This window comes from Loxodonta africana, chromosome 18, assembly GCF_030014295.1.
Source record: "Loxodonta africana isolate mLoxAfr1 chromosome 18, mLoxAfr1.hap2, whole genome shotgun sequence".
Classification (NCBI taxonomy): domain Eukaryota; kingdom Metazoa; phylum Chordata; class Mammalia; order Proboscidea; family Elephantidae; genus Loxodonta; species Loxodonta africana.
The window spans coordinates 14318760-14342476 of NC_087359.1; the positions used below are offsets into that span (position 1 = coordinate 14318760).

General features: G+C 54.4%; 1 protein-coding gene across 2 annotated transcripts; it reads left to right on the forward strand.

Moving 5' to 3' along the window:
- Positions 1-610: 610 nt before the first annotated feature.
- CANT1 (calcium activated nucleotidase 1) lies at positions 611-21901 on the forward strand. 2 transcript variants are annotated; one of them, XM_003417227.4, is made up of 4 exons: positions 611-706; positions 14513-15165; positions 17127-17330; positions 19327-21901. In XM_003417227.4, exons 2-4 carry the CDS (start codon positions 14535-14537, stop codon positions 19695-19697), a joined length of 1206 nt encoding a protein of 401 aa, XP_003417275.1. In that variant the 5' UTR covers positions 611-706; positions 14513-14534; the 3' UTR covers positions 19698-21901. The 2 variants fall into 2 exon arrangements, with proteins under 2 accessions (XP_003417275.1, XP_064126700.1); XM_064270630.1 differs by lacking the exon at positions 611-706 and adding an exon at positions 2502-7021.
- The last annotated feature ends 1816 nt before the right edge of the window (positions 21902-23717 follow it).

The following is a 23717-nucleotide window of genomic DNA, read 5'->3' on the forward strand; positions in this document are numbered from 1 at the left end:
CTCTGTCCTATAGGGTTGCTTTGAGTCCACTCAACGCAGTGGGTTTGGTTTTGGGGTTTATTAATGAAGCGGGGGGGGGGGGTGTTTGATCACAGTTGTTTGTCTCCTGTCCAAACACTCTGGCTCCCTGAGGACACTTCAGCCAGTACACGTGTGTCCTGTTCTTTGGTGTGGAAGCGCCTAGAGGTGAGCAGCATTCCAGAGGTAGCCGATTCGAAGGGTCAAGGACAGAGGCTCTCTGAGAACGAGGGTGGTAGAAAGGGGTCCACGCTCCTCCGCCCAGGAGATATGAGAGTTGAGAGGGCCAGACAAGAGGGTCGAGGCCTGAGCAAGGGGTTTTGATAACCTCGGCTCGAGGAATGTCACTCCCTCCCCAGTAGCCTTCATCTCCCCCCACCCCCGCCCTAATTTTGCTTGGCCAACGTTCCGAAACCTCGGTAGAAGGGGTCTGCAGCCGGGTAGGAGTAGCCAGGGCTCCTCCTACCCCGCTTCCCCGGAATCAGAGTTGCATGAACTACAACTCCCAGCAGCCCCCGCGGCGACCCGCGCACAGCCGCAGAGCGGAGGCTGCCGGGAGCGCGTCGCCGGGGGCGGGGCCAGCGGGCGCCGACGGAAGTGGCCAACCCTGTCCAGCCCAGCCGCCCAGGCCCGCCGCCGGGGGCACCGGAGCCTGGCCCGCCGGGGGCGCCGGAGCCTGGCCCGCCGGGTGAGTGACGGTGCGCCCGCTGGCGCTGTCCCCTCGCGACGGCCTGGCCATGCGTCCCTGCGCCTGCGCCGCCTTCCCACTGCCGCGCCCCGCCCCCTGATCCCAGGCTGCCTCCCCTCTGACCCGAGCGGGGCCTCTGACCCCTGACCCCTGCCCCGCAGACCACTCTCCTCTTAACCTGGGTGGGGCGCCTCCCTCCGACGCTGGGAAGCAGCCCTCTTCTGACTGGTGGGACGCCTTCCCCCTCCGATTTGTGGGGTACCCCCTGCCCCGGGAATAGCCCCGTCCCGCCCCCCCGTGACTTGGATGCCGCGTTTCCCGACCGACTCGGGGACCCTCCCCCTCTGACCAGCACTTTGTCTCACCTGTGACCAACTCACCCCCCCTCCTTTTGCACCTAAAACATTCCGCCTTCCCACATCCGTATCTGTTTAGGAGTCCCTGGGTGGCGAAAATGGTTAAGTGCTGTACTGCTAACAGAGATGCCTAAGAAAGGCCTGGCTATCGGTTTCCGAAAGGTCGCAGCCTTGAAAACCCTATAGAGCAGGCCTGCTCAACACACATGGGGTCGCCATGAATTGGATTTGACTCGAGGACAACACTCTGTCTTTCATTTTTCCCCGCTCCCTGCACAGCCATCTCATCTGGATTTTTTCATCTTTGGAAACTGGCACCCCTTCTCCTCGTCCTTACTGTTTGGTCACTTTGCTTCTCCCAGTGGTCTTGCCCGTTGTGTCCCTGGGCTTGGCACCTGGCACGTTTGTCTACTCTCTGTCAGCTGCCAGCGGACAAATCTCTCTCCCAAGCACCTTTTCCCCTATGTCCCCTGGGAAACCTGTGTCCCCTTTCTGGCATACCAGCTCCATTCTCATCCCTGGCTCTGGGTTATTTGTGCGCCATCTTTTCCTACACGTTTTCAGCAAGCACGAGTTTGGGACCACGAGGCGCTGATCTACTGAATCTTGCTAGGTCCTCAGCGTAAGGGCCAGTGCTTGGAAAGGGAACTGGGTGACAGAAGCCTCCACGGAGAGAAAGCTGAGCCTCAGTCCCTCAGGGGTGGTTGAGTCCCATAGCCACTCCCTCCTTTCCCTTCGAGAAGGGTCATGGTGGGTGGGGCTGCAGACCCTCCTTCCAGCAGCCCCCAACTCAGACCTGCTCCACAGGTCTCTTAGCCGTGGCCTGCCTGGTACCCCTCCCTGCAAGCCTCAGCCTTCTTTGGCTGCCTCATGCGCCTGCTGAAAGGCACATTGAAGGAACCAGCCTTTGTTCCCCCTTTGGTCTTGGCACGGGTTCTCATCCCAAAGTCACCACAGGGGTAGGGATGGAGGATTCTAGGTTGTCTTTCGCTCTGGTCCATATTAGCCTGATCACAAAAAGTGACATTGTGTTAGAATGGCGGAGGAAGTCACATATCTGCAGCTGTACACTGCCACTTTGTGTGACCCTTTTACCCCTCCTGGAGGTGTAAATCTGATCATCTGTTACCATCACTTAGCTAAATGGCTCCTTTCTTCTTGAACTTTACCCCTTCCTACCGTGCTCCCTGTCTGCCCTGCTGTCCCAGCCACAGAGGGAGTGAGGAGCCCTGGCGGCAGGAGCAGCCACCCCTTGCTCTGGTGTGGTTTCCACCCAGTTCCCTGAATGCTGTGTATTTTTGGTCCTGCACACTGGGCCCACCAGCACACAGCCTCTCTCATCTGAGCCTCAGGGCCCTCTCAGGGCAGTGCGGCGCCATCCTCGTGGGGTGGGGGTGGGGGGGGAGGAGGGGGAGCACAAGTGCTCTAGTGTTTTGTTTTTCCAAAACAGAATGTCTGGGCCCTGAGACTCATCCAGGGTCCCAGGCTGGGGCAGAGCTCTAACAAGGAGCGCGTTTCTCTATTGAGCAGACGTGTGTGTGGGACGGCATCGGGTGTGCTGGAGGAAAAGACAGAGCGAGCATCCTTTTCCATCCACTCCACTCTGCCTGTTAGATTTCCTGGGAAGCGCTTATCAAAAACCAACACTAAGGAAGTTGCAACTTTTTTTTCTTTAATAATTTATTTTATTTGTTGTTGAAAATGTGCACAGCAGTACATATACCAGTGCGACAGTTTCTACATGTGGGAATTAAAACTTTTCATATTGACTTTTTAAAGCTTTTATGTTGATTTTTCCATTTCATTAGGTCAAGACTTTGTTAATTAGGAAAACATAATCCTACTTACTAGAGAGATCTGTGTGGGAAGATGTTCGGTTTTCTCTTTCTGGTTACATTTACTTTGAACCCTGCTTTTTTGGCTGCTGCAGCTGCTAACCAAAAGGTCAGCACTTTGAATCCACCAGGTGCTCCTTGGAAACCCTATGGAGAGGTTCTACTCTGTACTGTGGAGTTGACAGGAATGGGTTTGGCTTTGGTTTTGTTTGCCTGTGACAAGTTGAGGGACTCAGTGGAACTCACAGCTCCAGGCTTCCAGCCCACCCCTGTGCCATGGGGACCAGAGCTCAGCTTCCGTCTGTATTCAGCTGGGGAGTATGTGTCTACTGGGGAAGATGAAGGGGCAGTTAGGCAGGGCTGGAGAAGGCAGGGTGCAGACGTGGGGCCCAGAAGGAGTAGCGGAATTTTGCACCAGATAGAGTTAAAATGCGGGGGTGAGTGCACGGTGGGCAGCCAGGCCAGAACTGCTCTGAGGGTCTTGCTGAGCTGAGTAAAAGTCAAGGTGATGCTGGCCAGCCTGCCCCAGACACCCAGCACTGAGGAAAGCAGGAGGACAAGGAGGTGGTTCTTGTGGGTTAGACTCCGCCATCTCCAGAAGTGAGCCCCCATGTGGGTCATGTGTGGAATCATTGCATCCCCTTGTTTTCAGGCATGCTGGAAAATGACCTCAACGATGTGGAGCATTGGTTGGGATGGCACTTCCAACTGAGAGGGCAGCTTTTGATAAAACTCCTCGAAGTATAAAATTGCTGATGGTAGCTATCCTTGTGGGTGCAAGGAGCTGCTGGGGGGTGCAGTTTGTTGGAGGGTCAAATCCACCCAGAGGTGCCTCAGAAGAAAGGCTGGTGATCTGCTTCCAAAAATTCAGCTGTTGAAAACCCCATGGAGCACAGTTCTACTGTGACACACATGGTGTCGCCCTGAATTGAAATTAACCCAACAGCAGCTGGTTACTGGTTACAGACCAGTCACACAGACCCGATTGTGATGGCAGTAAATGCAAACTGTGGAAGATGTTTAGGGCATCCCACAGCCCGGCTTTGTGCCAATAGGCCTGGCCTCGGCAAAGCTGGAGGTCCTTTCTGTGTCTCTCTTCTTGTGGTTCGCCCCCAAAGATGCCCATGTCCTAGTTCCTGGAACCTGTGAATATGTTTCCTTACCTGGCAGAGGGGTGTTAAGATTGGCTGGGGAGCTTATCCTGCATTATCCAGGTGGGCCCAGTGCCATGACAAGGGTCCCTAAGAGTGGAAGAGGGAGGCAGAGAGTCCGGGGGAGATGATGGCAGAAAGACACTGTCTTGGACATCTAGTGCTGCTGTAACAGAAATACTGCAAGTGGATGTCTTTAACAAAGAGAAGCTTATTCTCTCGCAGTCAGGTAGGCTAGAAGTTCCAATTCAGGGTGCCAGCTCCAGGGGAAGGCTTGCTTCTCTCTGTCAGCTCTGGAGGAAGGTCCTTGTCATCAACCTTCCCACGGTCTAGGAGCTTCTCTGTGCAGGAACCTCAGGTCCGAAGGATGCACTCTGCTCCCGGCGCTGCTTTCTTGGTGGCATGAGGTTCCTGTGTCTCTCTTCTCACTTCTGTCTTTTATATCGCAAAAGAGTGGTTTAAGACACTACCTAATCTTGTATATCTCATCAATATAACTGCCACTAACCCATCTCATTACATCGTAGTGATAGGATTTACAACACACAGGGAAATTATATCAGATGACAGAACAGTAGACAATCATACAATACTGGGAATCATGACCCAGCCAAGTTGACAGATATTTTTGGGAACATAGCTCAATCCATGACAGACACCTAGATGCACCGTTGCTAGCTTTCAAGGTGGAGGAGGGGGCCACGCACCAAGGAATGTGGACGGCCTCTAGAAGCTGGAAAAGGCAAGGAAAGAGAGTCTCCCCTAGAGCCTTCAGAAGGAACGAAGGTCTGCTCACTCTTGATTTTAGCCCAGTGAGACCATGTCAGATTCTGTCCTACAGAACTAAACCGTGTGGTGGTTAAGCCACCAAGCATGCAGTAGTTTGTGACAGCAGTCGTGGAATACTGATACACTTAGGCAGCTGACTTAAGTACAAAAACCAGAGGGCTGAAAAATAAGCTATACCGAATACTATTTAATGTGATTCAGGAACAAGTTGTGAGTGCCTACTGTATACAGAGTATTGGGGAGTAGGGTGAGAAATCAGTGAGACCCAGAGAGCCCCAGCCCTGAAGGAGGCTACGGTTGGGAGGAGGAGCGTCCACAGTAACCCCCAAAGTACACATTTGACTACCCTAACACAGGCCTGCCTTCCTGGCTCCCCATCCTTCAAACCTGCTGCCCTCACACCCACCAGATTTGGAGGGGAAATGGTAAGCCTTGGCAGGTCCAGAGCAGAAGGACCCCTTGAGTCGGCTCACATTTTCAGGGAGGCCACCCCATAACCGGAACCCATTGCCAGCAAGTCGATTCCAATTCGTAGCGACCCTATAAGATAGGGTAAAACTGTCCCGTAGGGTTTTTCTGAGGCTGCAGTCTTTACGGAAGCATTTGACTAGGTCTTTCTCCCATGGAACAGCTAATAGGTTTGAACCAGTGACCTTTTGGTTGGCAGCCAAGTACTTAACTGCTGTACTACCAGGGCTCCTCGCCTGGCCTATAATAAAAACCAAGCCTGTTGCCACTGAGTCAGTTCCAACACATAGCAATCCTGTAAGACAGAGTGGAGCTGCCTGTAGGGTTTCCAAGGCCATAATCTTTACGGAAGCAGGCTACAACATATTTCTTCCATGGAGCTGCTGGTGGGTTCAAACAGCCAACCTTTTGGTTAGCAGCCCAGCACTTAACTACTGCACCACCGGGGCGGCCAATGCAAAAACCAAACCTGTTGCCATCGAGTTGATTCCCACTTATAGAGACCCTACAGGACAGAGTAGAACTGTCCCATAGGGTTTCCAAGGAGCAGCTGGTGGATTTGAACTGCCAACCTTTTGGTTACCAGCCGTAGCCCTTAACCGCTGCACCACCAGGGCTCCAGGGTAGCCCGTAGTAGGTGTCGTGGATTGAATTGTATCCCCCCAAAATACTGGTCAACTTGGCTAGGTCACGATTCCCAGTATTGTCTGATTGTCTGCCATTTTGTCATCTGATGTGGTTTCTCTATGTGTTGTAAATCCTGTCACTATGATGTAAAGAGATGGATTAGTGACAGTTACGTTGGTGAGATGTACAAGACTAAATGGTGTCTTAAGCCAATCTCTTTTGAGATATAAAAGAGAGAAGCGAGTAGAGAGACGTGGGAACCTCATACCACCAAGAAGGAAGAGCAGGAGTGCGTGTCCTTTGGACCCAGTGTCCCTGCGCTAAGAAGCTCCTAGACCAAGGAAGACTGATGAGAAGAACCTTCCTCTAGAGCCGGCAGAGAGAGAAAGCCTTCCCCTGGAGCCAATACCCTGAATTTGGACTTGTAGCCTAGCAGACTGTGAGAGGATAAATTTCTCTTCGTTGAAGCCATCCACGTGTGGTATTTCTGTTATAGCAGCACTAGGTCACCAAGACAGAAGGTGTTTAACGAACGTTATCCTTAGAGCCGTGCCCTCCAAGGCCTCTAGAGCGCTCTTGGGCATGGTTGTCACTGGTGTTGGGAAGGCCTGGCTCCTGCCTTTGATCTGTGAAGACTGCAAAGGTCAATGGGTTGAGCTTGTTGCAGTCAAGGAGGAAGTGAGCTCTGGCAGCGAGCCAGCAGAGTGGGGCCTCAAGGCCCAAGGGCTCTCAGGACGTGGCTCTGCAGACGGGCCACATAGTGGGGGTCAAGGGAAGGTGGCTGCTCTGTCGCAGTGAGGGGCTGGGCCGAGAGGCGCCGCCTGGTGCCCTGCAGAGGGGGCAGGAGCTAGAACGTGCCCCCCTCATCTCTGCGCTGCTCTTCCTGCCCAGCCGTATCCTGCAAGGGAGGAGTTTCTCTCTGGCAGTGGCTGTTGAACTTGTTTGTTCTGCCACCACTACATACCACTCCCTGAGGAAGCTGGGGGAGGAGGAGACCCTCTAGGCTCTGGGCTGTGTGGGGATTCTTGCTCCCTTTCATCCAAAGCCCTGCAGTAGAATCCAGCGCCAGGCCTGTGGCTGCCCATGAAGGTAGGTGGTCCCTGTGTTACGGCTGATCTCAGTGGGGATGCAGTGACTCCTTGCCGGTCAGGGAGGGACAGGGAGAGATTCTGCTCCCTCAGAGTCTGGGGTTGTGCCGTGGAGTGGGCACATACGCGTGCTGACACGTCTTCCTGTCTCAGGCCTGTCTCACAGAGAATTCCTGGTTTGAGAAACCAGAAACATGGGAATGTCAGTGAGCCTACCCTAAAGAGGAGAGGTGGGAGGAGTGACAACCCAGAGCCCTGGGTAGTTGTCCTTCCTCACAGCTACTTTTCCAAGGATGCTGCACCTGGAGAGGAAACCAGCAAGGGTGCAGCCCCTTTGGGTTCCGGACCAAGGACAGAAGTCACTGAAGGCCCACCTGAGCAGGTCAACTCAGCCAGCCAAAGAACCTGTGACTTTCACTGTTGCTCCTTGGTTCTGCTTCCTGATTATATAAAATCAGACCACTGTGCTGTAGGCGGTGGGACTGACAGATTTCTGGTTTGTTGTAGTAAAGCGCACACTTGGACTGCTTAGAGTTTTAAGGTTCGGTGGTAGAATCCTCACTTTACACACGAGAGACCAGGTTTAATTCACAGCCAGTGCATCTCATGCGTAACCACCAGCCATCTGCGGTGGAGGCTTGTGTGTTGCTGTGATGCTGAACAGGTTTCAGCGGAGCTTCCAGACTAAGACAGACTAGGAAGAAAGGCCTGGTGATCTGCTTCTGAAGATCAGCCAGTGAAAACCTTGTGGATCACAACGGTCCAGTCCCCAACCAATCATAGGGATGGTGCAGGACCAGGCAGCATTTTGTCACATTGCACATGGGGTTGTCACGAGTCGGGAGCCGCCTTGACAGCAGCTGGCAAGGGCTTTGAAGGATGTGGGCAATGAGAAGAGCCTTGGACAGGCTCCTGTCTTCTGGGACCGACTCTGTTTCAGTGGTTTATTTTTGTTGTTGTCATTCACAGCTGGAAAATTTTTTTTTTTTAATGAATAAAAATGACAGCTGTCACTGCACACCAAGCCCCAGCCACAGGACACTGCGGAAGCCTCCGGTCAGCTTTGTCTGATCAGCCAACATGTGGTTGGAGAACAGAAATGAAAAGGCGTCTGGTCTGAAACTTTCTTTTCTGCAAAATAAAAAGGAATTTCTGGGGATACTAAAGGAGCAATGAAAACCAAGGATCAGCTTTGACCCAGAAGGAAGTTATTCTGGCTGTGAAATTAAAGGAATGTTCTGGAAGGCAGAGTTCTGCTATCGCTGACAGCACCCACCCTCTTATTTGGCAAAAGGTGACAGAGTTCCAGGCGTTTCTGCCCCTCCGCTAGATCTCAAGGAGCCAGACAAGATTAATGCAGGTCCCCCACGTCGGAGGTTGGAGTGAGGGGAGACGGAACTTGTGAGGAGACCCCTACAGTGGTGTGGTCCATGCTTCTGCAGAGGAGCGCCCCAGACACGGGCACAGAGTGGGTAGAGGCTGTCCTCAGAGGTGGCAGGAGGCATAGTAGCTTCCTGCGGCTGCTGCATCGAATTACCTACCACAAGCATGGCGGCCTGAACAACACACGTTTATTCTCACAGCTCTGGAGGCCAGAAGTCCAGAGTCAGTACACTGAGCTGGGTGTCCGCAGGGCCACTCTCCCTCCAGAGGATAGGGAGAATCCATTCCTGGCCTCTTCCGGCTTCTGCTGGCTGCCAGCATTCCCTGGCTTGTGGCTGCATCACTCAGATCTCTGCCTCTGTGGTCACACTGCCGCCTCCATCTATGGCTGTCAGATCTCCCTCTCCTCTCTCTTGTAAGGATGTTTGTGATCGCGGTCAGGGCCCACCTGGATTATCCAGGCGCACCTCCATCTCACGAGCTTTAACTTAATCACAGCTGCAAAGCCTCCACTGCCGTCTGAGGCTCCAGGGACTAGGACCACATCAGGACAGGCTTACTCCGGGAGGGGAGGAGGGCCAGGGAAGGGACAGCATGCCTGTCATGGCACATCTCGGGAATTCTAGATGATTCCGTGAGGCCCAAGGAGATTAGCATTCCAGGTGGAGGGAGCAGCCTGTGCAAAGGTGTGGACACCTGGGACGCAGAACTGTAAATAACCCAGCGTGGAGTGGACACAGAGCACATGGGAGATTGGGTTAAGAAACAAGGTTTCTCTGCTGCAGACCAGGGACTGTGACTTCCAGCCCAAAAGCCTTGGATCCATTAAAGAGTTCCAGTCTGGGTTTAAGGATCTCTGGTGGTGCAGTGGTTAAGCGCTCAGCTGATAACGCAAAGATTAGCAGTTCAAACCCACCAGCTGCTTCACAGGAGAAAGATGTGGCAGTCGGCTTCTGTAAGGATTACAGCCTTGGAAACCCTGTGGGGCAGTTCTGCTCTGTCCTATAGAGTTGCTGTGAGTCAGAATCAACCTGACAGCAGCGGCTTTTGTTTTGTTTTTAAACCTGGATTTACTTTTCAGACAGACGTCTCATCAGTTCTGTGGAGGCTGGCATTGAGAGAGACCAGGGACCTACATGCTGCCCATAAAAGGCCGGATAGCAGCTTATCATGAATTGAATCGTGTCCCTCCAAAATATGTGTCAACTTGGTTGGGCCATGATTCCCAGTATTGTGTGGTTGTCTTCCATTTTGTGATTGTAATTTTATGTTAAAGAGGATTAGGGTGGCATTGTAACACCCTTATAAGGTCACATCCCTGAGCCTATGTAAAGGGGGTTTCCCTGGAGTGTGGCATACACCACCTTTTATCTTACAAGAGATGAAAGGGAAGCAAGCAGAGTTGGGGACCTCATACCACCAAGAAAGCAGCACCAGGAGCACAGCACATCCTCTGGACTCAGGGTCCCTGTGTGGAGAGGTTCCTAGTCCAGGGGAAGATTGATGAGAAGGAACTTCCTCCAGAGCCGGAGCCGACAGAGAGAGCCTTCCCCTGGAGCTGACACCTTGAATTTGGACTTCTAGCCTACTAGACTGTGAGAGAATAAATTTCTGTTTGTTAAGGCCATCCACTTGTGCTCTTTCTGTTACAGCAGCTTTAGATGACTAAGATGGAATTTGGTACCGAGAGAGTGGGGTGCTGCTCTAACAGATACCTAAAATGTGGAAGCAGTTTTGAACCTGTGAGTGAATAGAGGACTGGCAGTGGAAGAGAGCTGGCAGCAGCAGAACCAGAAGACCAGTGCCAGGCAGCACAGGAGCTGACCCACAGAGCAAGAGAGCTGAGTGCCTGTGTGCAGGAGGCTTCCTGGCGGAGTGAGGTGCCTCTGGGCACTTATTGGTGAGCTCTTCGGAGCAAGAGAGCTGACTGCCTTCCTGCCAAAGTTTACTTGGGGTGTGGGGTGCCTCCAGGCACTTATCGGTGGAGCTACTGAGACCTGGAACACTTGCCCCAGCAGGGCAGATGCAGGCGTGAGGCCTGAGGAGCTGTGAAGCCTGAGGAGCTGAGAGGCCAAGAAACAAGGAAGTAGAAGCTGAAGAGACAGGAACACAGGAAGTAGAGCTGCCTCAGGGTCAAAGGATATGGCCACTCTGGGGCTTCAAAGGGTGGAGCCATGGCCTCTGGTGTTTCTAAGGCTGGAATCCCTACTCAGATGGACTAAGAGAATGGTGCGCCTAAAGCCCAGGGAGCAGAACTGCCATCCCAGGTGGCCCGGAAGGCAGAGTTGAAGCCCAGGGCCAAGGGGCCTCCACTCAGAATCCGAAGAGTGTGGCCAGTACCTACAGTCTGGAGGGCAGGGCCATTGTGTAAATTGTCTCAGAGAACAGAGGATTATTTTCAAAGCCTTGAGGGCTAATGTGATCTGTTTGCTGACTTGCTTGGTGCCTGTTATCCCTTCTTTTCCTCAGTTTCTCCCGTTTGTGATGGAAATGTCTAGCTTGTGCCTGTTCTGCCATTGTAGTCTGGAAGCAGATAACTTGTATTCTATGTTACACAGATAAAGAGGAATTTTTGGATTTTGGACTTGGAGCTGACTTAAGACTTTTGCTATGATATGATGGGGTGAGTGTGTTTTACATGTGGCAAGAACATGAATTTGGGGAGGCCAAAGAGTGGAATGTCATGGACTGAATTGTGTTCCCCCCCAAAATATGTGTCAACTTGGTTAGGCCATGATTTCCCAGTATTGTGTGGTTGTCCTCCATTTTGCGATTGTAATTTTATGTTAAAGAGGATCAGGGTGGGATTGTAACACCCTTACTAAGGTCACATCCCTGATCCAGTGTAAAGGGAGTTTCCCTGGGGTGTGGCCTGCACCACCTTTTGTCTCTCAAGAGAGAAAATGAAACGGAAACAAGCAGAGAGTTGGGGACCTCATACCACCAAGAAAGCAGTGCCAGGAGTAGGGTGCATCCTTTGGACCCGGGGTTCCTGCATGGAGAAGCTCGTGGTCCAGAGGAAGATTGATGACAAGGACCTTCCTCCAGAGCCAATAGAGAAAGCCTTCCCCTGGAGCTGACGCCCTGGATTTGGACTTTTAGCCTCCTAGACTGTAAGAGAATAAACGTCTATTTGTTAAAGACATCCACTTGTGGTATTTCTGTTGTAGCAGCCCTAGATGACTAAGGCACAGGTGTTTTCGGCTCTACACTCCGCCGCCTGAGTTAGAACTACTCAATTCTACCACCGCGGTGCAAACAGCAGCCTTACTCAGCGCTTAAGGGAACAGCAGGGCTGTGGATGTGGCTCAGGGGTCACAGTTTGCTGACCCTTCCAGGCAGGCAGGTGATGGAGTAGTAAGGTGAGTAAGAAGTAGAGCAGCAGGTGCGCAGTAAATGGCAAGGCCCACACTGAGGCCTACGCTCACTGTACCTTCCTTGGTCATTAGCGCAGCTCTCTGAGGTTGGCATCGTCACTGTCCACAGTCACAGGTCAGGAGTGGGGAGAAGGGAACTGAGTCCAGAGTGGGGTGTGGATGACTTGGCAGGACCTAGTACCTGCCTGTCTGGAGCCCTGGTGGTGCAATGGTTAAGCATGTGGCTGCTATCTGAAAGGTGGGGAGTTTGAACCCACCCAGTGGCTCCATGGGAGAAAGATGCAGCAATCTGCTCCCGTAAAGATCATAGCTAAGTAAACCCAATGGGGCAGGTCTACCCTGTCCTATAAGGTTCCTGTGAGTCGGAATCGACTTGACAGCACTCAGCAACAATAAGTGCCTGCCAGTGGGCAGGAGGCAGGGGCCAGTGGCGGTTCAGTGGTACAACTCTGACCTTCTGTGCGAGAGACCTGGGTTTGATTCCCAGCCAGTGTACCTCATGTACAGCCACCGTCCGTCAGTGGAGGCTTGTGAACTGCTGTGACGCTGAACAGATTTCAGCAGAGCTGCTAGACTAACCCTTTCGTGACCCATGGGGCATACATAGCCCACCTACATTTTCTGCCTCTCAGGTTTCTTGGAAAGCTGCTTTCCTACTTTTAGTGTATGCTGCCACCAGGCGAGGACCTGTTTAAGAAGGACTAGGAAGAAAGGCCTGGCAATCTGTGTCCAAAAATCAGCCATTGAAAACCCTATGGATCATAACAGTCTGATCCGCAACTGATCATGGGGATGTGGCAGGAGCAGGCAGCATTTTGTTCCATTGTCCATGGGGTTGCCGTGAGTCGGGGCTGACTCAACAGCTCCAACAGCAGTAGCGGTGCCTCCCTGGAGGTGAGAGGAAGAGCACCGGAGGGCTACACTGCTCACCAGGAAGCCTCTGAGGGTGGGCGTGTCCTCAGCCAGGGCAGTAAATGCTGAAGGAGGAACCTGTTGAGGGAGAAAAATGAGTTCCTTGTTCCAGGTGTTTGTGGGGCATGGTACGGAGAGACCTGCAGGCTGGGCCCACTGGCCTGGGATCCAGGCAGAGATCTGGGTGAGGAAGGCACTCAGAGTCTTCGTGGTGGAGGCTGAGTACTACGAGAGGTATGGAATGAGGGGAGGCATGTTGTAGGAGGGGCCAGCCATGAGGCTGAGGAGAGACTGCCATGGAGGAGGTCCTGGGGAGCGTGTCTTGGGGAGGGAGCGAGCCAGCGTGGCCAGTGCTGGCAGGCCTGTGGGTCAGGGAGCAGTGGGGCCCATCCCGGGCTCAGAGGACCCATGGGTAGGAGGAGGGGCCGAGTGGGTGCATACTCTTTCCAGGTGGTGAGGGGGCCTTGGCAGGGGAGGATGATGGGCAGGGTGTAGGGGGCTGAGGCAGCTGAGGGAGGTACTCTTCATTTGCTCACTCGTGGGTTCCCTGCTCCTTCCACAATATTCATCAAGAGCCCACGAGTTCCTAGAGCACAGAGGTAAGGTCAGGTGGTGTGGGGAGGCTGCTCCGTGATTCAAGAGGGGACCCAACTGTAGGGGGGAGGGAGGAGCCAGGAGAGTGAGCGTGACCTTCCTGGGAGGGACCCTGTACTCAGGGTAAGCCCTGCTCAGGCCTTACTGGGCTTGGGGCTACTGTGCTGGGGCCGACCCTATACTGGGGGCTGCTGTGCTGGGGGCCTACCCTGTGCTGTGGGCTGACCCTGTCCTGGGGGCTACTGTGCCAGAGCTAACCCTGCTAAGGCCTTACTGTGCCAGGGCCATCCCTGTGCTGGAGGGACTGGGTGTATCGCCGTGAACAGGGGCGAGGCCCCTTCCCTCTGTCCTGCCCTACCAGAAGGGCAGGGACAGGCTGGTGCACAGAAGGGCCTGTGCTGTGGGCTCTTCCCAGTGGTCAGTCCAGTTTTTGAAGGTGGTCACAGGGTCATTGCTAGGAGAGCACAGGAAAGAGATGTGACCATAACGGATGAGGAGGGAGCTGACGGGAAGAGTGTCAGAGAGCTTGTCATGGTGCACGACCACCCCCGCCCCCCGCCCTGCCAGGCTCTGCTCACCATGCTCTGAAGCTGGGGGACAGTGGGCACCCCTTGCCCTGTTGCCTGATCCAGGGCTGTAGGCTGCAGGTGATGAAGGTGGGACACGGGGACAGGGAGTGGAGGGCCGTTTCACACTCACATTTGAGCATCGCAGCCACCTCACCAGGAGGAAGTGGAGGTGCTCTCACAGCTGGGCTGCCTTGGAGCCAGGGACTTGAGGTGGTACACAGGGACCAACTGATGGTGTGTGACACGGTAGCGCTGGTGATGGATGCCGAGGGCTGGCATCAGGGAGTCTCCGAGTGAGGCGGCGTTGAAGTAACGCTCAGATCTGCAGCCGACGTTGCCTCGTCCCGCCCAGCCCCATCCCCTGCACCATCCCCGGCCCCCACACCACCCTGACCCCCTGCCTGTCTTGTTACTGAGCTGCACAGAATTCCCTCTCGCCAGCTGCGCCGAAGGAGAGAAAGATGACACATGCTGCAGAATAAGAGCAACCAAGGACACGGCTGGAGCCGAGGCGTAATTAAGCCAGGACGTAGTAACGGCCACAAAGTACTGGAAGGGCTGTGTGTTCTGAGAAAACCTGATTTCACGCACGTCTTCAAGTAGCCGGGAACCAGTCGCATTCAGATAGTTGACCTCTGTCCTCTCTCCCGTGCACAGGTCCCACCCGGCTCCCACGCTGATGCCCGCGAAGCCCTCTGAGCCCCTGGAATGGAATGAGTCTATGCACGCCCTGCGGATAAGTGTGGGGGGCCTGCCCGTGCTGGCGTCCATGACCAAGGCCACGGACCCCCGCTTCCGACCGCGCTGGAAGGTGATCGTAGTTTTCTTCGTGGGCGCCGCCATGCTCTGGGTGTTCTACAGCCACCACTCATCCTCCCTCAGGCCCCCCGTGCCCAACGCCCACAACTGGAGGCTCGGCCCAGGCTCCGCCGACCGCTACAATGACACCTATCCCCTCTCCCCACCCCAGAAGACTGCCGGTGGCACCCGGTACCGCATTGCCATCATCGCCGACCTAGACACAGAGTCCAAGGCCCAGAAGGAACACACCTGGTTCAGTTACCTGAAAAAGGGCCACCTGACCCTGTCAGACAGTGGGGACTGGGTGGCCGTGGAGTGGGACCCAGGCCACGAGGTCCTGGAGTCCCACCTGGCAGAGAAGGGGCGGGGCATGGAGCTCTCCGAGCTGATTGTCTTCAATGGGAGGCTCTACTCTGTGGACGACCGGACAGGCGTGGTCTACCAGATTGAGGGCTCCAAGGCTGTGCCCTGGGTGATCCTGTCAGACGGCGATGGAACCGTGGGCAAAGGTGAGCCGGCTGCCTCTGCCTCGAGGCTTGTGGAAGGCCGGGCCAGAGGTGGGCTGCCTGCCTGCAGTGTGATCGCAGTCGGGAAGTACCAGGTACGCAGTACCACGCACGTCCACCCGGGCAGAGCTGGCACACCAGAAAAAGGCAGTCTCCTGCTCCTGCCCCCGGCTTCCCCAGAGCTGGGAGCAAAAAGCCTGAACCAAAGCAGTTTCTAGAAGCGTTAGGTTATTAGAGGGCTGCCAGAGGATTGGGGGATTCTTTCCAGGATAAGTTTTAGGGCTCTATCCGGTACTGCCTTCAGTGCCCCAGGGGACATGTAACTTTTCTGTGTCTTAAAAGATGTCTTAAGTCATGCTAGAGTTATAGTCACCGGGCGCCTTGCATTTAAAGCCGTGGTTCCCATTTTTAAAAGGAGGCTTAGCTTCAGCTTATTAGATGGTGAACTTCTCTGAAAAGCCAGCAGAGGGGGGCGTGTCTGTGAACACCAGTGTCAGCCCTGGATGGGGACCCAATTCTGCAACCAGCAGTGGCCAGTGGGCTCTGCTCTTTGCCAGAAGGGAGCTCCTGCTTCCAGTGGGCGCAGAGGACAGAACCACTAGAGGGGACCCAGAGTAGCCTTCAGATGAGAGCGGCAGGGGGCGCTGGGGGCTTGGCAGAAGACTGTAGAAAGCTGTGCTCTTCCGTGCTGTAGCTGTGGGTCTGCACCTCCTGGAAGCTAGCTCCACCGCGGGCTTCCGGGGTCAGAGGAGTTGCTGCATTGCCTCTGCAGGGTGCCCCCGGTGATAAGACCTCCCTGGTGTTTGCCCAAGGCTGGGAAGCTGGCAGGGCAAACATACCCAGCCCAGGTGTTAGTGGAAGCGCTGGCCACCCACTTCCGGCCTCATCCATGGGCTTTAGGCAGCTATTATGCAGTCCTGTCCTCCCTCCCCTTGGAGAGAAGAAAGTGGAATAAAGGGGCCTTTGGGGTTGCCCTTGGTCAGGTTGTCCAGAGAAGGCAGGAGACCTGGGGCGGTGGAGCATCTCTCGCCTGGAAAGTGGCTAAGGGGCCAGGTGCGACCACTGGGGCTGCAGGAACACTGAGAGCAGTGCTCAGAGGTCTGCTGCCGGTGTCGGGGTAGAAGGGCTGAGGCTCCAGTGCTCCAGGGGCGCCAGGTAGCTTCAGAATTCCTGGAAGAGCAGCACAACTCAAAGCCTAGCTGTAGGAGCAGGTGAGAAGACGCTAGAAGGACAAACTGTGTTGCGGCCTTAAAAATTAGGCTCATACTAAAGAAACCACTTAGTGGGGAAAAGTCAGCTTCCCACTCACCACATGGCCCCTAGCATCAAGCTCTTGTTAGCCCACCCTGCTGCTGGCACCATCAACTCCCAGTGAGATGCCAGCAAACCTGTCCTGCCCTGAAAACATCCAGGTGCTGCATATGCAAACTTCTCTAGGATTGAGAATGACTTTGGGGTTGAGGGTGACAGCTTGAGAAACAGGATTTGGGGCTCAGGGGAGATAGATGAGAATTTGAGGTTTCAGGGGAAATCCACGAGAACTTGGGGTTCAGAGGAGATTACAAGAAAGGTTGGTGAGGTCTTTGGAGAGCAGGAAGGTGAGGCAATACAGCAGAAGGAATCTTGCCCGCTCATCAGAGAGGCCGTCCCCACAGAGTTCTTGGAAGGGAAAGTGGAGCCTTTCCTGGAGGGGAGGGAGAAAAGAAGAAGAAGAATAAAGGGAGGGAGGGCCGGTGCCCGTCTGTCCAGCATGAATGGTTTGCTCAGTGATCTTGTGCGAAATGGGATGTCGGAGCCAGGCCCTTCCGTTTACCCCGTTCTCGTTTCTGTGAGTGAAGTCAATACCTGACATTTGGATGCCCCTAGGCTGCAGGGCTTCCTGCAGAAGAAGGAGCTGGAGCTGGGAGCAGAGCAGCCCCTCTGGGCAGGGATCTCAGGTGCCCCTGTTTCCTTGTCGCCTGCAGGCTTCAAAGCCGAGTGGCTGGCCGTGAAGGACGAGCATCTGTATGTGGGCGGCCTGGGCAAGGAGTGGACCACCACCACAGGCGAGGTGGTGAACGAGAACCCCGAGTGGGTGAAGGTAGTGGGCCGTAAGGGCAGTGTGGACCACGAGAACTGGGTGGCCAGCTACAATGCCCTGAGGGCCGCCGCCGGCATCCGGCCGCCAGGTAAGAGACAGCGGGTCTGCCTGAGGGCTGCGGGAGACCACGCTTGGGGCTGAGGGGGCTGGCTGAGGCCCAGTGCAGAGAAGACTTTTAACCACAGTCGATTCTGTATGAGTGTGGTTTCTCAATGGATTTGCATTCAGAGCGCAGTGACTGGATTTCTTGCTAAATTAAAAAAAAAAAAGTCCTTTACCAACTCAGCTATCATATAGGACAGAATAGAACTGCCCCGGAAGGGTTCCAAGGCTGTAGATGTTTATGGAAGCAGACAGCCACATCTTTCTCCCATAGAGCGGCTAGCCGAGTGCTTTAACCACTGCACCACCAGGACCCCTGGATTTCTCACTAGAGTTGGATTATTTTAGCTGTGCCTGACGGTTTGAGAGTTGCTGGGTGGCGCGAACAGTTGACATACTCAGCTTTTGATGGAAAGGTTGGAGGTTCAAGTCCTCAGAAGAAAAGCCTGGTGATCTACTTCTGAAAAACCAGGCACTGAAAACCCCATGGTGCACAGTTCTGCCCAGACCATGGTGTCACCAGTTGGAATCCACTCGAAGGCACCTGGTTTTTCTGACAGTGGCTTCCCTCACCCTTTCCTGCCTCGCTCCGCTGACAGACCCTTTCTGCAGCCCCTGGCACACCTAAGCCAGGGCTGGCTGGGCATTGTCCTCTCCTCCCTGGTAGTCAGAGCCCTGGATGGGCACACCTAGTATATGGAGGCCACAGCGCTCTGCTTTCTCCCCTTGGGGTTTCATGACAGTCACTGTGATTTCAGTGGGGGGACTTGGAAAGGGGGTTGGCTGTCGGTTCAGGATAAAGTGACCCGAGTACGTCACGTGGTACCCAGGCATTGCTCACCTTCTGTCCTGGATGTGAACTTCCTTTCCAGCTCCGGGGCAGCCTCCCCCCGCTTCTTCTGGTCTGGTCTCCCCAAATCAAACCTTGTTGATCCACCCCCTTTCCCTGGGTTTTTGTCCTCTTGGGGGCCCCTTGGTTAGCACAGAGAAAGCAAATACATTCTGTGGCTCGTGGGCAGCTCTGGGGTGATGGCAGTGGGGACAGTGGGCACACCAAAGACCGCATCGGTGCTCCTGTCTCTGATAGCCTGGGCTCTGTTGCTCTGGGTAATTGAGGATACCGACAGACTGAAAAGTCCTGTAGGAAATGGGGAGGTTTGGACATCTTACCGGGAGGGACCAGTCCCTGGAGAAGGACATCATGCTTGGTAAAGTAGAGGGTCAGCGAAAGAGGAAGGAAGACCCTCAGTGAGATGGACTGACACAGTGTCTGCAACAATGGGCTCAAGCATTAGAATGACTGAGGATGGCGCAGGACTAGGCAGAGTTTTGTTCTGTTGTATATAAGGTCACTTGATGGCACCTAACAACAACAGCAAAGGATGAAGGAGCCCTGGGGACGCAGTGGTTAAGTGCTTGACTGCTAACTGGAAGGTGAACAGTTCAAACCCACCAGCTGCTCCGTGGGAGAAAGATATGGCAGTCTGCTTCCGTAAAGATTAAAAAAACAAACCACACCTATTGCCGTCGAGTCAATTCCAACTCATAACTACCCTATAGGACAGAGTAGAACTGGCCAACAGTTTCCAAGGATCGCATGGTGGATTTGAACTGCCCACCTTTTGGTTAGCAGCAGTCGCACTTAACCACTATGCCACCAGGGTTTCCCCAGTAAAGATGACAGCCTTGGAAACCCTATGGGGCAGTTCTACTCTGTCCTGTAGGGTCACTATGAGTTGTAGTTGACTCAGTGGCAACAGGTATAAAGAAATGGTGAACGGTGACCTGCTGTGGGACCGAGGGGGAGCTCAAGTGGGGTGAAACATCACAGGTGGACGCCGGAGGCCAGCCGGGCCCCACTTGCTGCCCTGCTCGTGTGGCTGGGCTGTGCACACAGGAGGGCTGGGAGCACGGGGCTGGGCGTGCGGGGCTGGGCCGGCTGTGCCACCTGTGTGCTGACCTGCTGCGCGCTATGTCCCCAGGCTACCTCATCCATGAGTCTGGCTGCTGGAGTGACACGCTGCGCCGCTGGTTCTTCCTGCCGCGCCGGGCCAGCCACCAGCGCTACAGCGAGAAGGAAGACGAGAGGAGGGGCACCAACCTGCTGCTGAGCGCCGCCCAGGACTTCAGCGACGTCTCTGTGCGCCGTGTCGGTGAGCTGGTCCCCACGCACGGCTTCTCCTCCTTTAAGTTCGTGCCCAATACCGACGACCAGATCATCGTGGCCCTCAAGTCCGAGGAGGACAGCGGCAAGGTCGCCACCTACATCATGGCCTTCACGCTGGACGGCCGCATCCTCCTGCCGGAGACCCGGATCGGGAACGTGAAGTACGAAGGAGTAGAGTTTATCTGAAACGAACCCAGAACATGAAGGCGCTGAGCAGAGCCGAGGGGCGCAAGGTTTTATAAAAACCAGAGGACTGTATTTTTATGTGGGCTTTGTTTGTTTCCTTTCCTTTTCGGAAGTAGTAGGTCTCTGCCTGATTTAGAGATTTCCAGAAAAAGGGTTCAGTCCCAGGGCACATCAAGCCGTGGGGGTATGGCACCGAGGAGCCGGGAAAAGGGGCCTTGGCTCCCCAGGCTGCTGTGGCCACACTGCTCCTCTGCACTGCCATCTGGTGGTAAAAGGTGATCGTTGCATCTTAACGTGGTGGGGCTTCTGTCGTTTTCAGTTCCCCCAGGCCATTTCTTCCTTCTGAGCACCCTTTCCTTCCATTCATTCTTCTGTTCAATATTTATTGAGTGCCTGCTATGCGCCAAGCACTGTGCCCGCCCTGGGAACACAGCCATGGCTTTGAGACCAGCCTGCCCTGTAGTAAATCCCAGGCCACCCCTTTTCTTCCAGCCTCGTGATCTTCTGGCATTAGACACCCCAGCCCAGTCCTTGGGGGCTAAAACGTTTACATTACAGGACACTGCAGGGGCTGCGTGAGGGCAGGCTCTGGCACACGGGTGCCTGAAGCTGCAGCGAAGGGTCCAAGCTCACCCCTCGGCTCCCAGGTCTCCCATGAAACAACCTGACTCCATTTTCTCCCTTCAGGAAAATTCTTTAGCCGTGTAGCACTTTGAAGTTTAATTAAGGTAATTTTCTTCCCAACGTAATGGAGTCGGCACGTCTTGTCTGTCGCACGGAGCAAAGTCCTGCAGTGAAGGTGGCGGGCGGGCCCTGGCGGTGAAGGAGCCGCCACGCCTTGTCTGTCACGTGGAGCAACGTCCAGCAGTGAAGGAGCCGGCCACAGGGCAGGTGCAGCTGGGGAGGCGAGTTTTTAAAGGGTTCTGCATCCTCAGCCAGCAGATGCAAAGATAAGGAGACGTTGCCTTTTTCCAGCAGCTCGGAAGTTGTCATGCCTTTAAAGACTCATGAGTGACTTGAACTTTTCATTTCCTGAAGAAAGTTGGCCCCCAGGCTCCGACCACACATACTTGACTCCGGTCCCAAAGCTGCTTTCTCTTGGAGTTGAGTGTCTGTGAATGAGGCCACACGCCTGGGGTTTCTTCCCCTGACCCTGGTTTCTCCTCTGTCCAGTGGGTATTCTCAGCCCCTTCCCCATGGAAACTTCACACACTTGGGCTTGTCAGTGGTCCCCATTGTCATTGGTCTCTTGCCATTGGCCCCCATCGTCATTAGCCCCTGTTGTCAGTGGCCCCGTTGTCACTGGTCCCCACTGTCATTGATTCCTGTTGTCAGTGGCCCCCATTGTCATTGGTCCCCCTTGTCATTGGTCCCCATTGTCAGTGGCCTCCATTGTCGTTGCCCCCTGTTGTCATTGGTCCCCATTGTCATTGGTCCTGTTGTCTTCTGACCCTCCAGGGTAAAGGCAGGGAGGGCTTGGGGCAGACATTAGCTGCGACCAAAGCCAAGAAGGGCCGTTTTCATCAGCCCGCAGTGTCCTCCCTGAAGAAGCTACCTCATTCTGTGTGACTCCCTCATGGCAACATGAGGCCACGCAGCTGGGCAGACAGAGGGCCTTCTGGGCTCTGTTACTGTGCTGACCCACTCCAACTTTTCCTACTTGGAAACAAGTACGGCCTCTTGGAGGGCAGCTAGAAAGGCCCCCCTTCCTTGTGCTGGCGTCTTTCCCCGCTGAGTATGATTCCTCCATCTAAAACTCCTCCACTGGGTGTCGCCTGGATGAGCTCAGCTTTTCTCCCTTCGCCTGACTGGGCTCTCTGACTCAGCTCCTGGGGAGATGTGGGTGATGGCAGGGTGGTGGTATTTCAAACCGGAGGGAGACAGGCCTGGGAAGCCTGGAGGACTTGGGGCAATCGACAGACGAGACGATTCTGAAGCATCTGTGTCAGCGTCTGAGCTGCATCCTAGGTGTCTGGAAGCGGCGTTTCACACAGTGTCTTCAGATAGGTTTATCTGAGATATTTCAGTATCTTAATGCCAGCCTCTTTCTTTTCTCTTCCCTCTTTATCACCCTGAGTCAGAGTCGACTCGATGGCTGTGGGTTTGGTTTGTTTTTTATCTGCTACTGGAAGCCCCTGATTGTGCCCCTGTCCTCGTGGATCCATTTCTTTTATGAACAATAAAGTGTCAGAGGGAACTGTGAACACTCCTGTCTCTGTGATTCATGAAGGCGCCGCCCCAGGGGGGAAACAACAGGTATGTGGTCCACACACCCCAGCATTCATGGAGGATGCACCCTCCCGGGGAGCCCAGGCAAATGGCACACAAGACAGCTCTCAACCCGGGTCGTTGGATGTGCCGTGGGAGCGTTGGGATGGGCACCTCAGCATTCCAGGGGTCAGGGGAGCCTTTCCGGGGGCGGGGAGGGGGTGGCCACCCAGTGAAACCCTTCCTGGTCCCTAAAGCATTTGCCCAAGATGCTGTAAGAGAAACAGCATAGTGGTTAGGAATGTGGGTTCTGGAGGCACCGCTGAGCTCCAGCCCGGCTCTGCCGCTTCTGAGCTGTGTGGCCTCGGACCAGTTACCTAACCGCTGTGCTTCATTACCTCATCTGTAACAGGAAGATGGTAGCAGCTAATTCATTGGGCTGTTGTGAACAGTAGACAGCTTAACACATATAAAAGGCTTATTTAGAGAGTTACCCTACACATAGCACTCAATTACCCATGTTGGAGATGCCAAAGGTGCCTGTCTTCAGCTGGGTTCTCTAGAGAAGCAAAGCCAGCAAAGTGTATTAAATATATATAGAGAGAGATTGATATCAAGGAAATGGCTAACATGGTTACAAAGGCTGGAATACCCAAGTCCCTGGGTCAGGCTGGAGGCTTCTCCCAGCTCACGTAGCTGCAGGGGCTGGTGAGCCCAAGATTGGTAGGTCAGACAGCAAGGCTCAGACAGGCTGCGGAGACCAGCGAATCCCACGATCCGCAGGCAAGATGGCAGGTAAGCTGCTAGGTCAAATCCTAGGAGCCAGCTGCAGGACCCAGAGCAAGCAAAAGCCCCCAAGCCTTGCCAGAAACTCCACCTATATTGGCTGCAGGCCACACCCTAAAGGAAACTCCCTATCAAGAGGCTGGCTACTCATAGCAGACCCCATCATGGAGGTGATCACATCATATCAGATCTCATTACAGAAGTGATTACATCATCATACGACTGCCAAACTATCAGAACTGCCAAACCACTGAGAATCCTGGCCCAGCTAAGTTGACACACAACCATCACGGTGCCTTCAGACAGGGAGGGGAAGGAAACAGGCCATCGTGGTGGCCTAAAGCCAAGTGTAGCTTCCTTCAGTCCCCTCAGCTCCACTCTTCCTTCCCCACCCTGCCCTGTGTCCCCAGAGGCAACCCTAGGAGCTTCTCTGGATTGACCATGGGGGAGTCCCAGCCGGTGGCTGGAAGGAGGGAGGAGGGTGAGGTTGGGGTCCCCAGTTCCTCCTGCAGGGCTCCCTCATGGCGTTCTCAGGGCAGCTCCCTCTGCCCCACTCTCTCTGTTGAGGCTCCACTAACTGCTCCCTCCCCTTGTGGCTTCTGGCCAAGGATGGCACTAGCTCCCCAGAGAACCACACTACCCATGCTCACACTGCTTTGAATAGTCCCTTTATAAAACTCTCCTTAGGTGATCCTAGCAGCAGTGCTGCTTCAGTGGTAGAATTCTCACCTCCCACGCCGGCTACCCGAGTTTGATTCTCGGCCAATGTACCTCATGCACAGCCACCACCCATCCGTCAATGGAGGCTTATGTGTTGCTACGATGCTGAACAGATTTTCAGCGGAGCTTCTAGACTAAGACTAGAAAGAAAGGCCTGGCAATCAACGTTCAAAAATCAGTTGATGAAAATCTTATGGAGCACAACATTCTGATCCGCAACTGGCCATGAGGATGGTGCAGGGCCAGGAAGTGTTTCATTCCATCATGTATGGGGTTGCCACGAGTCAAGGGCTGACCTGACAGCAG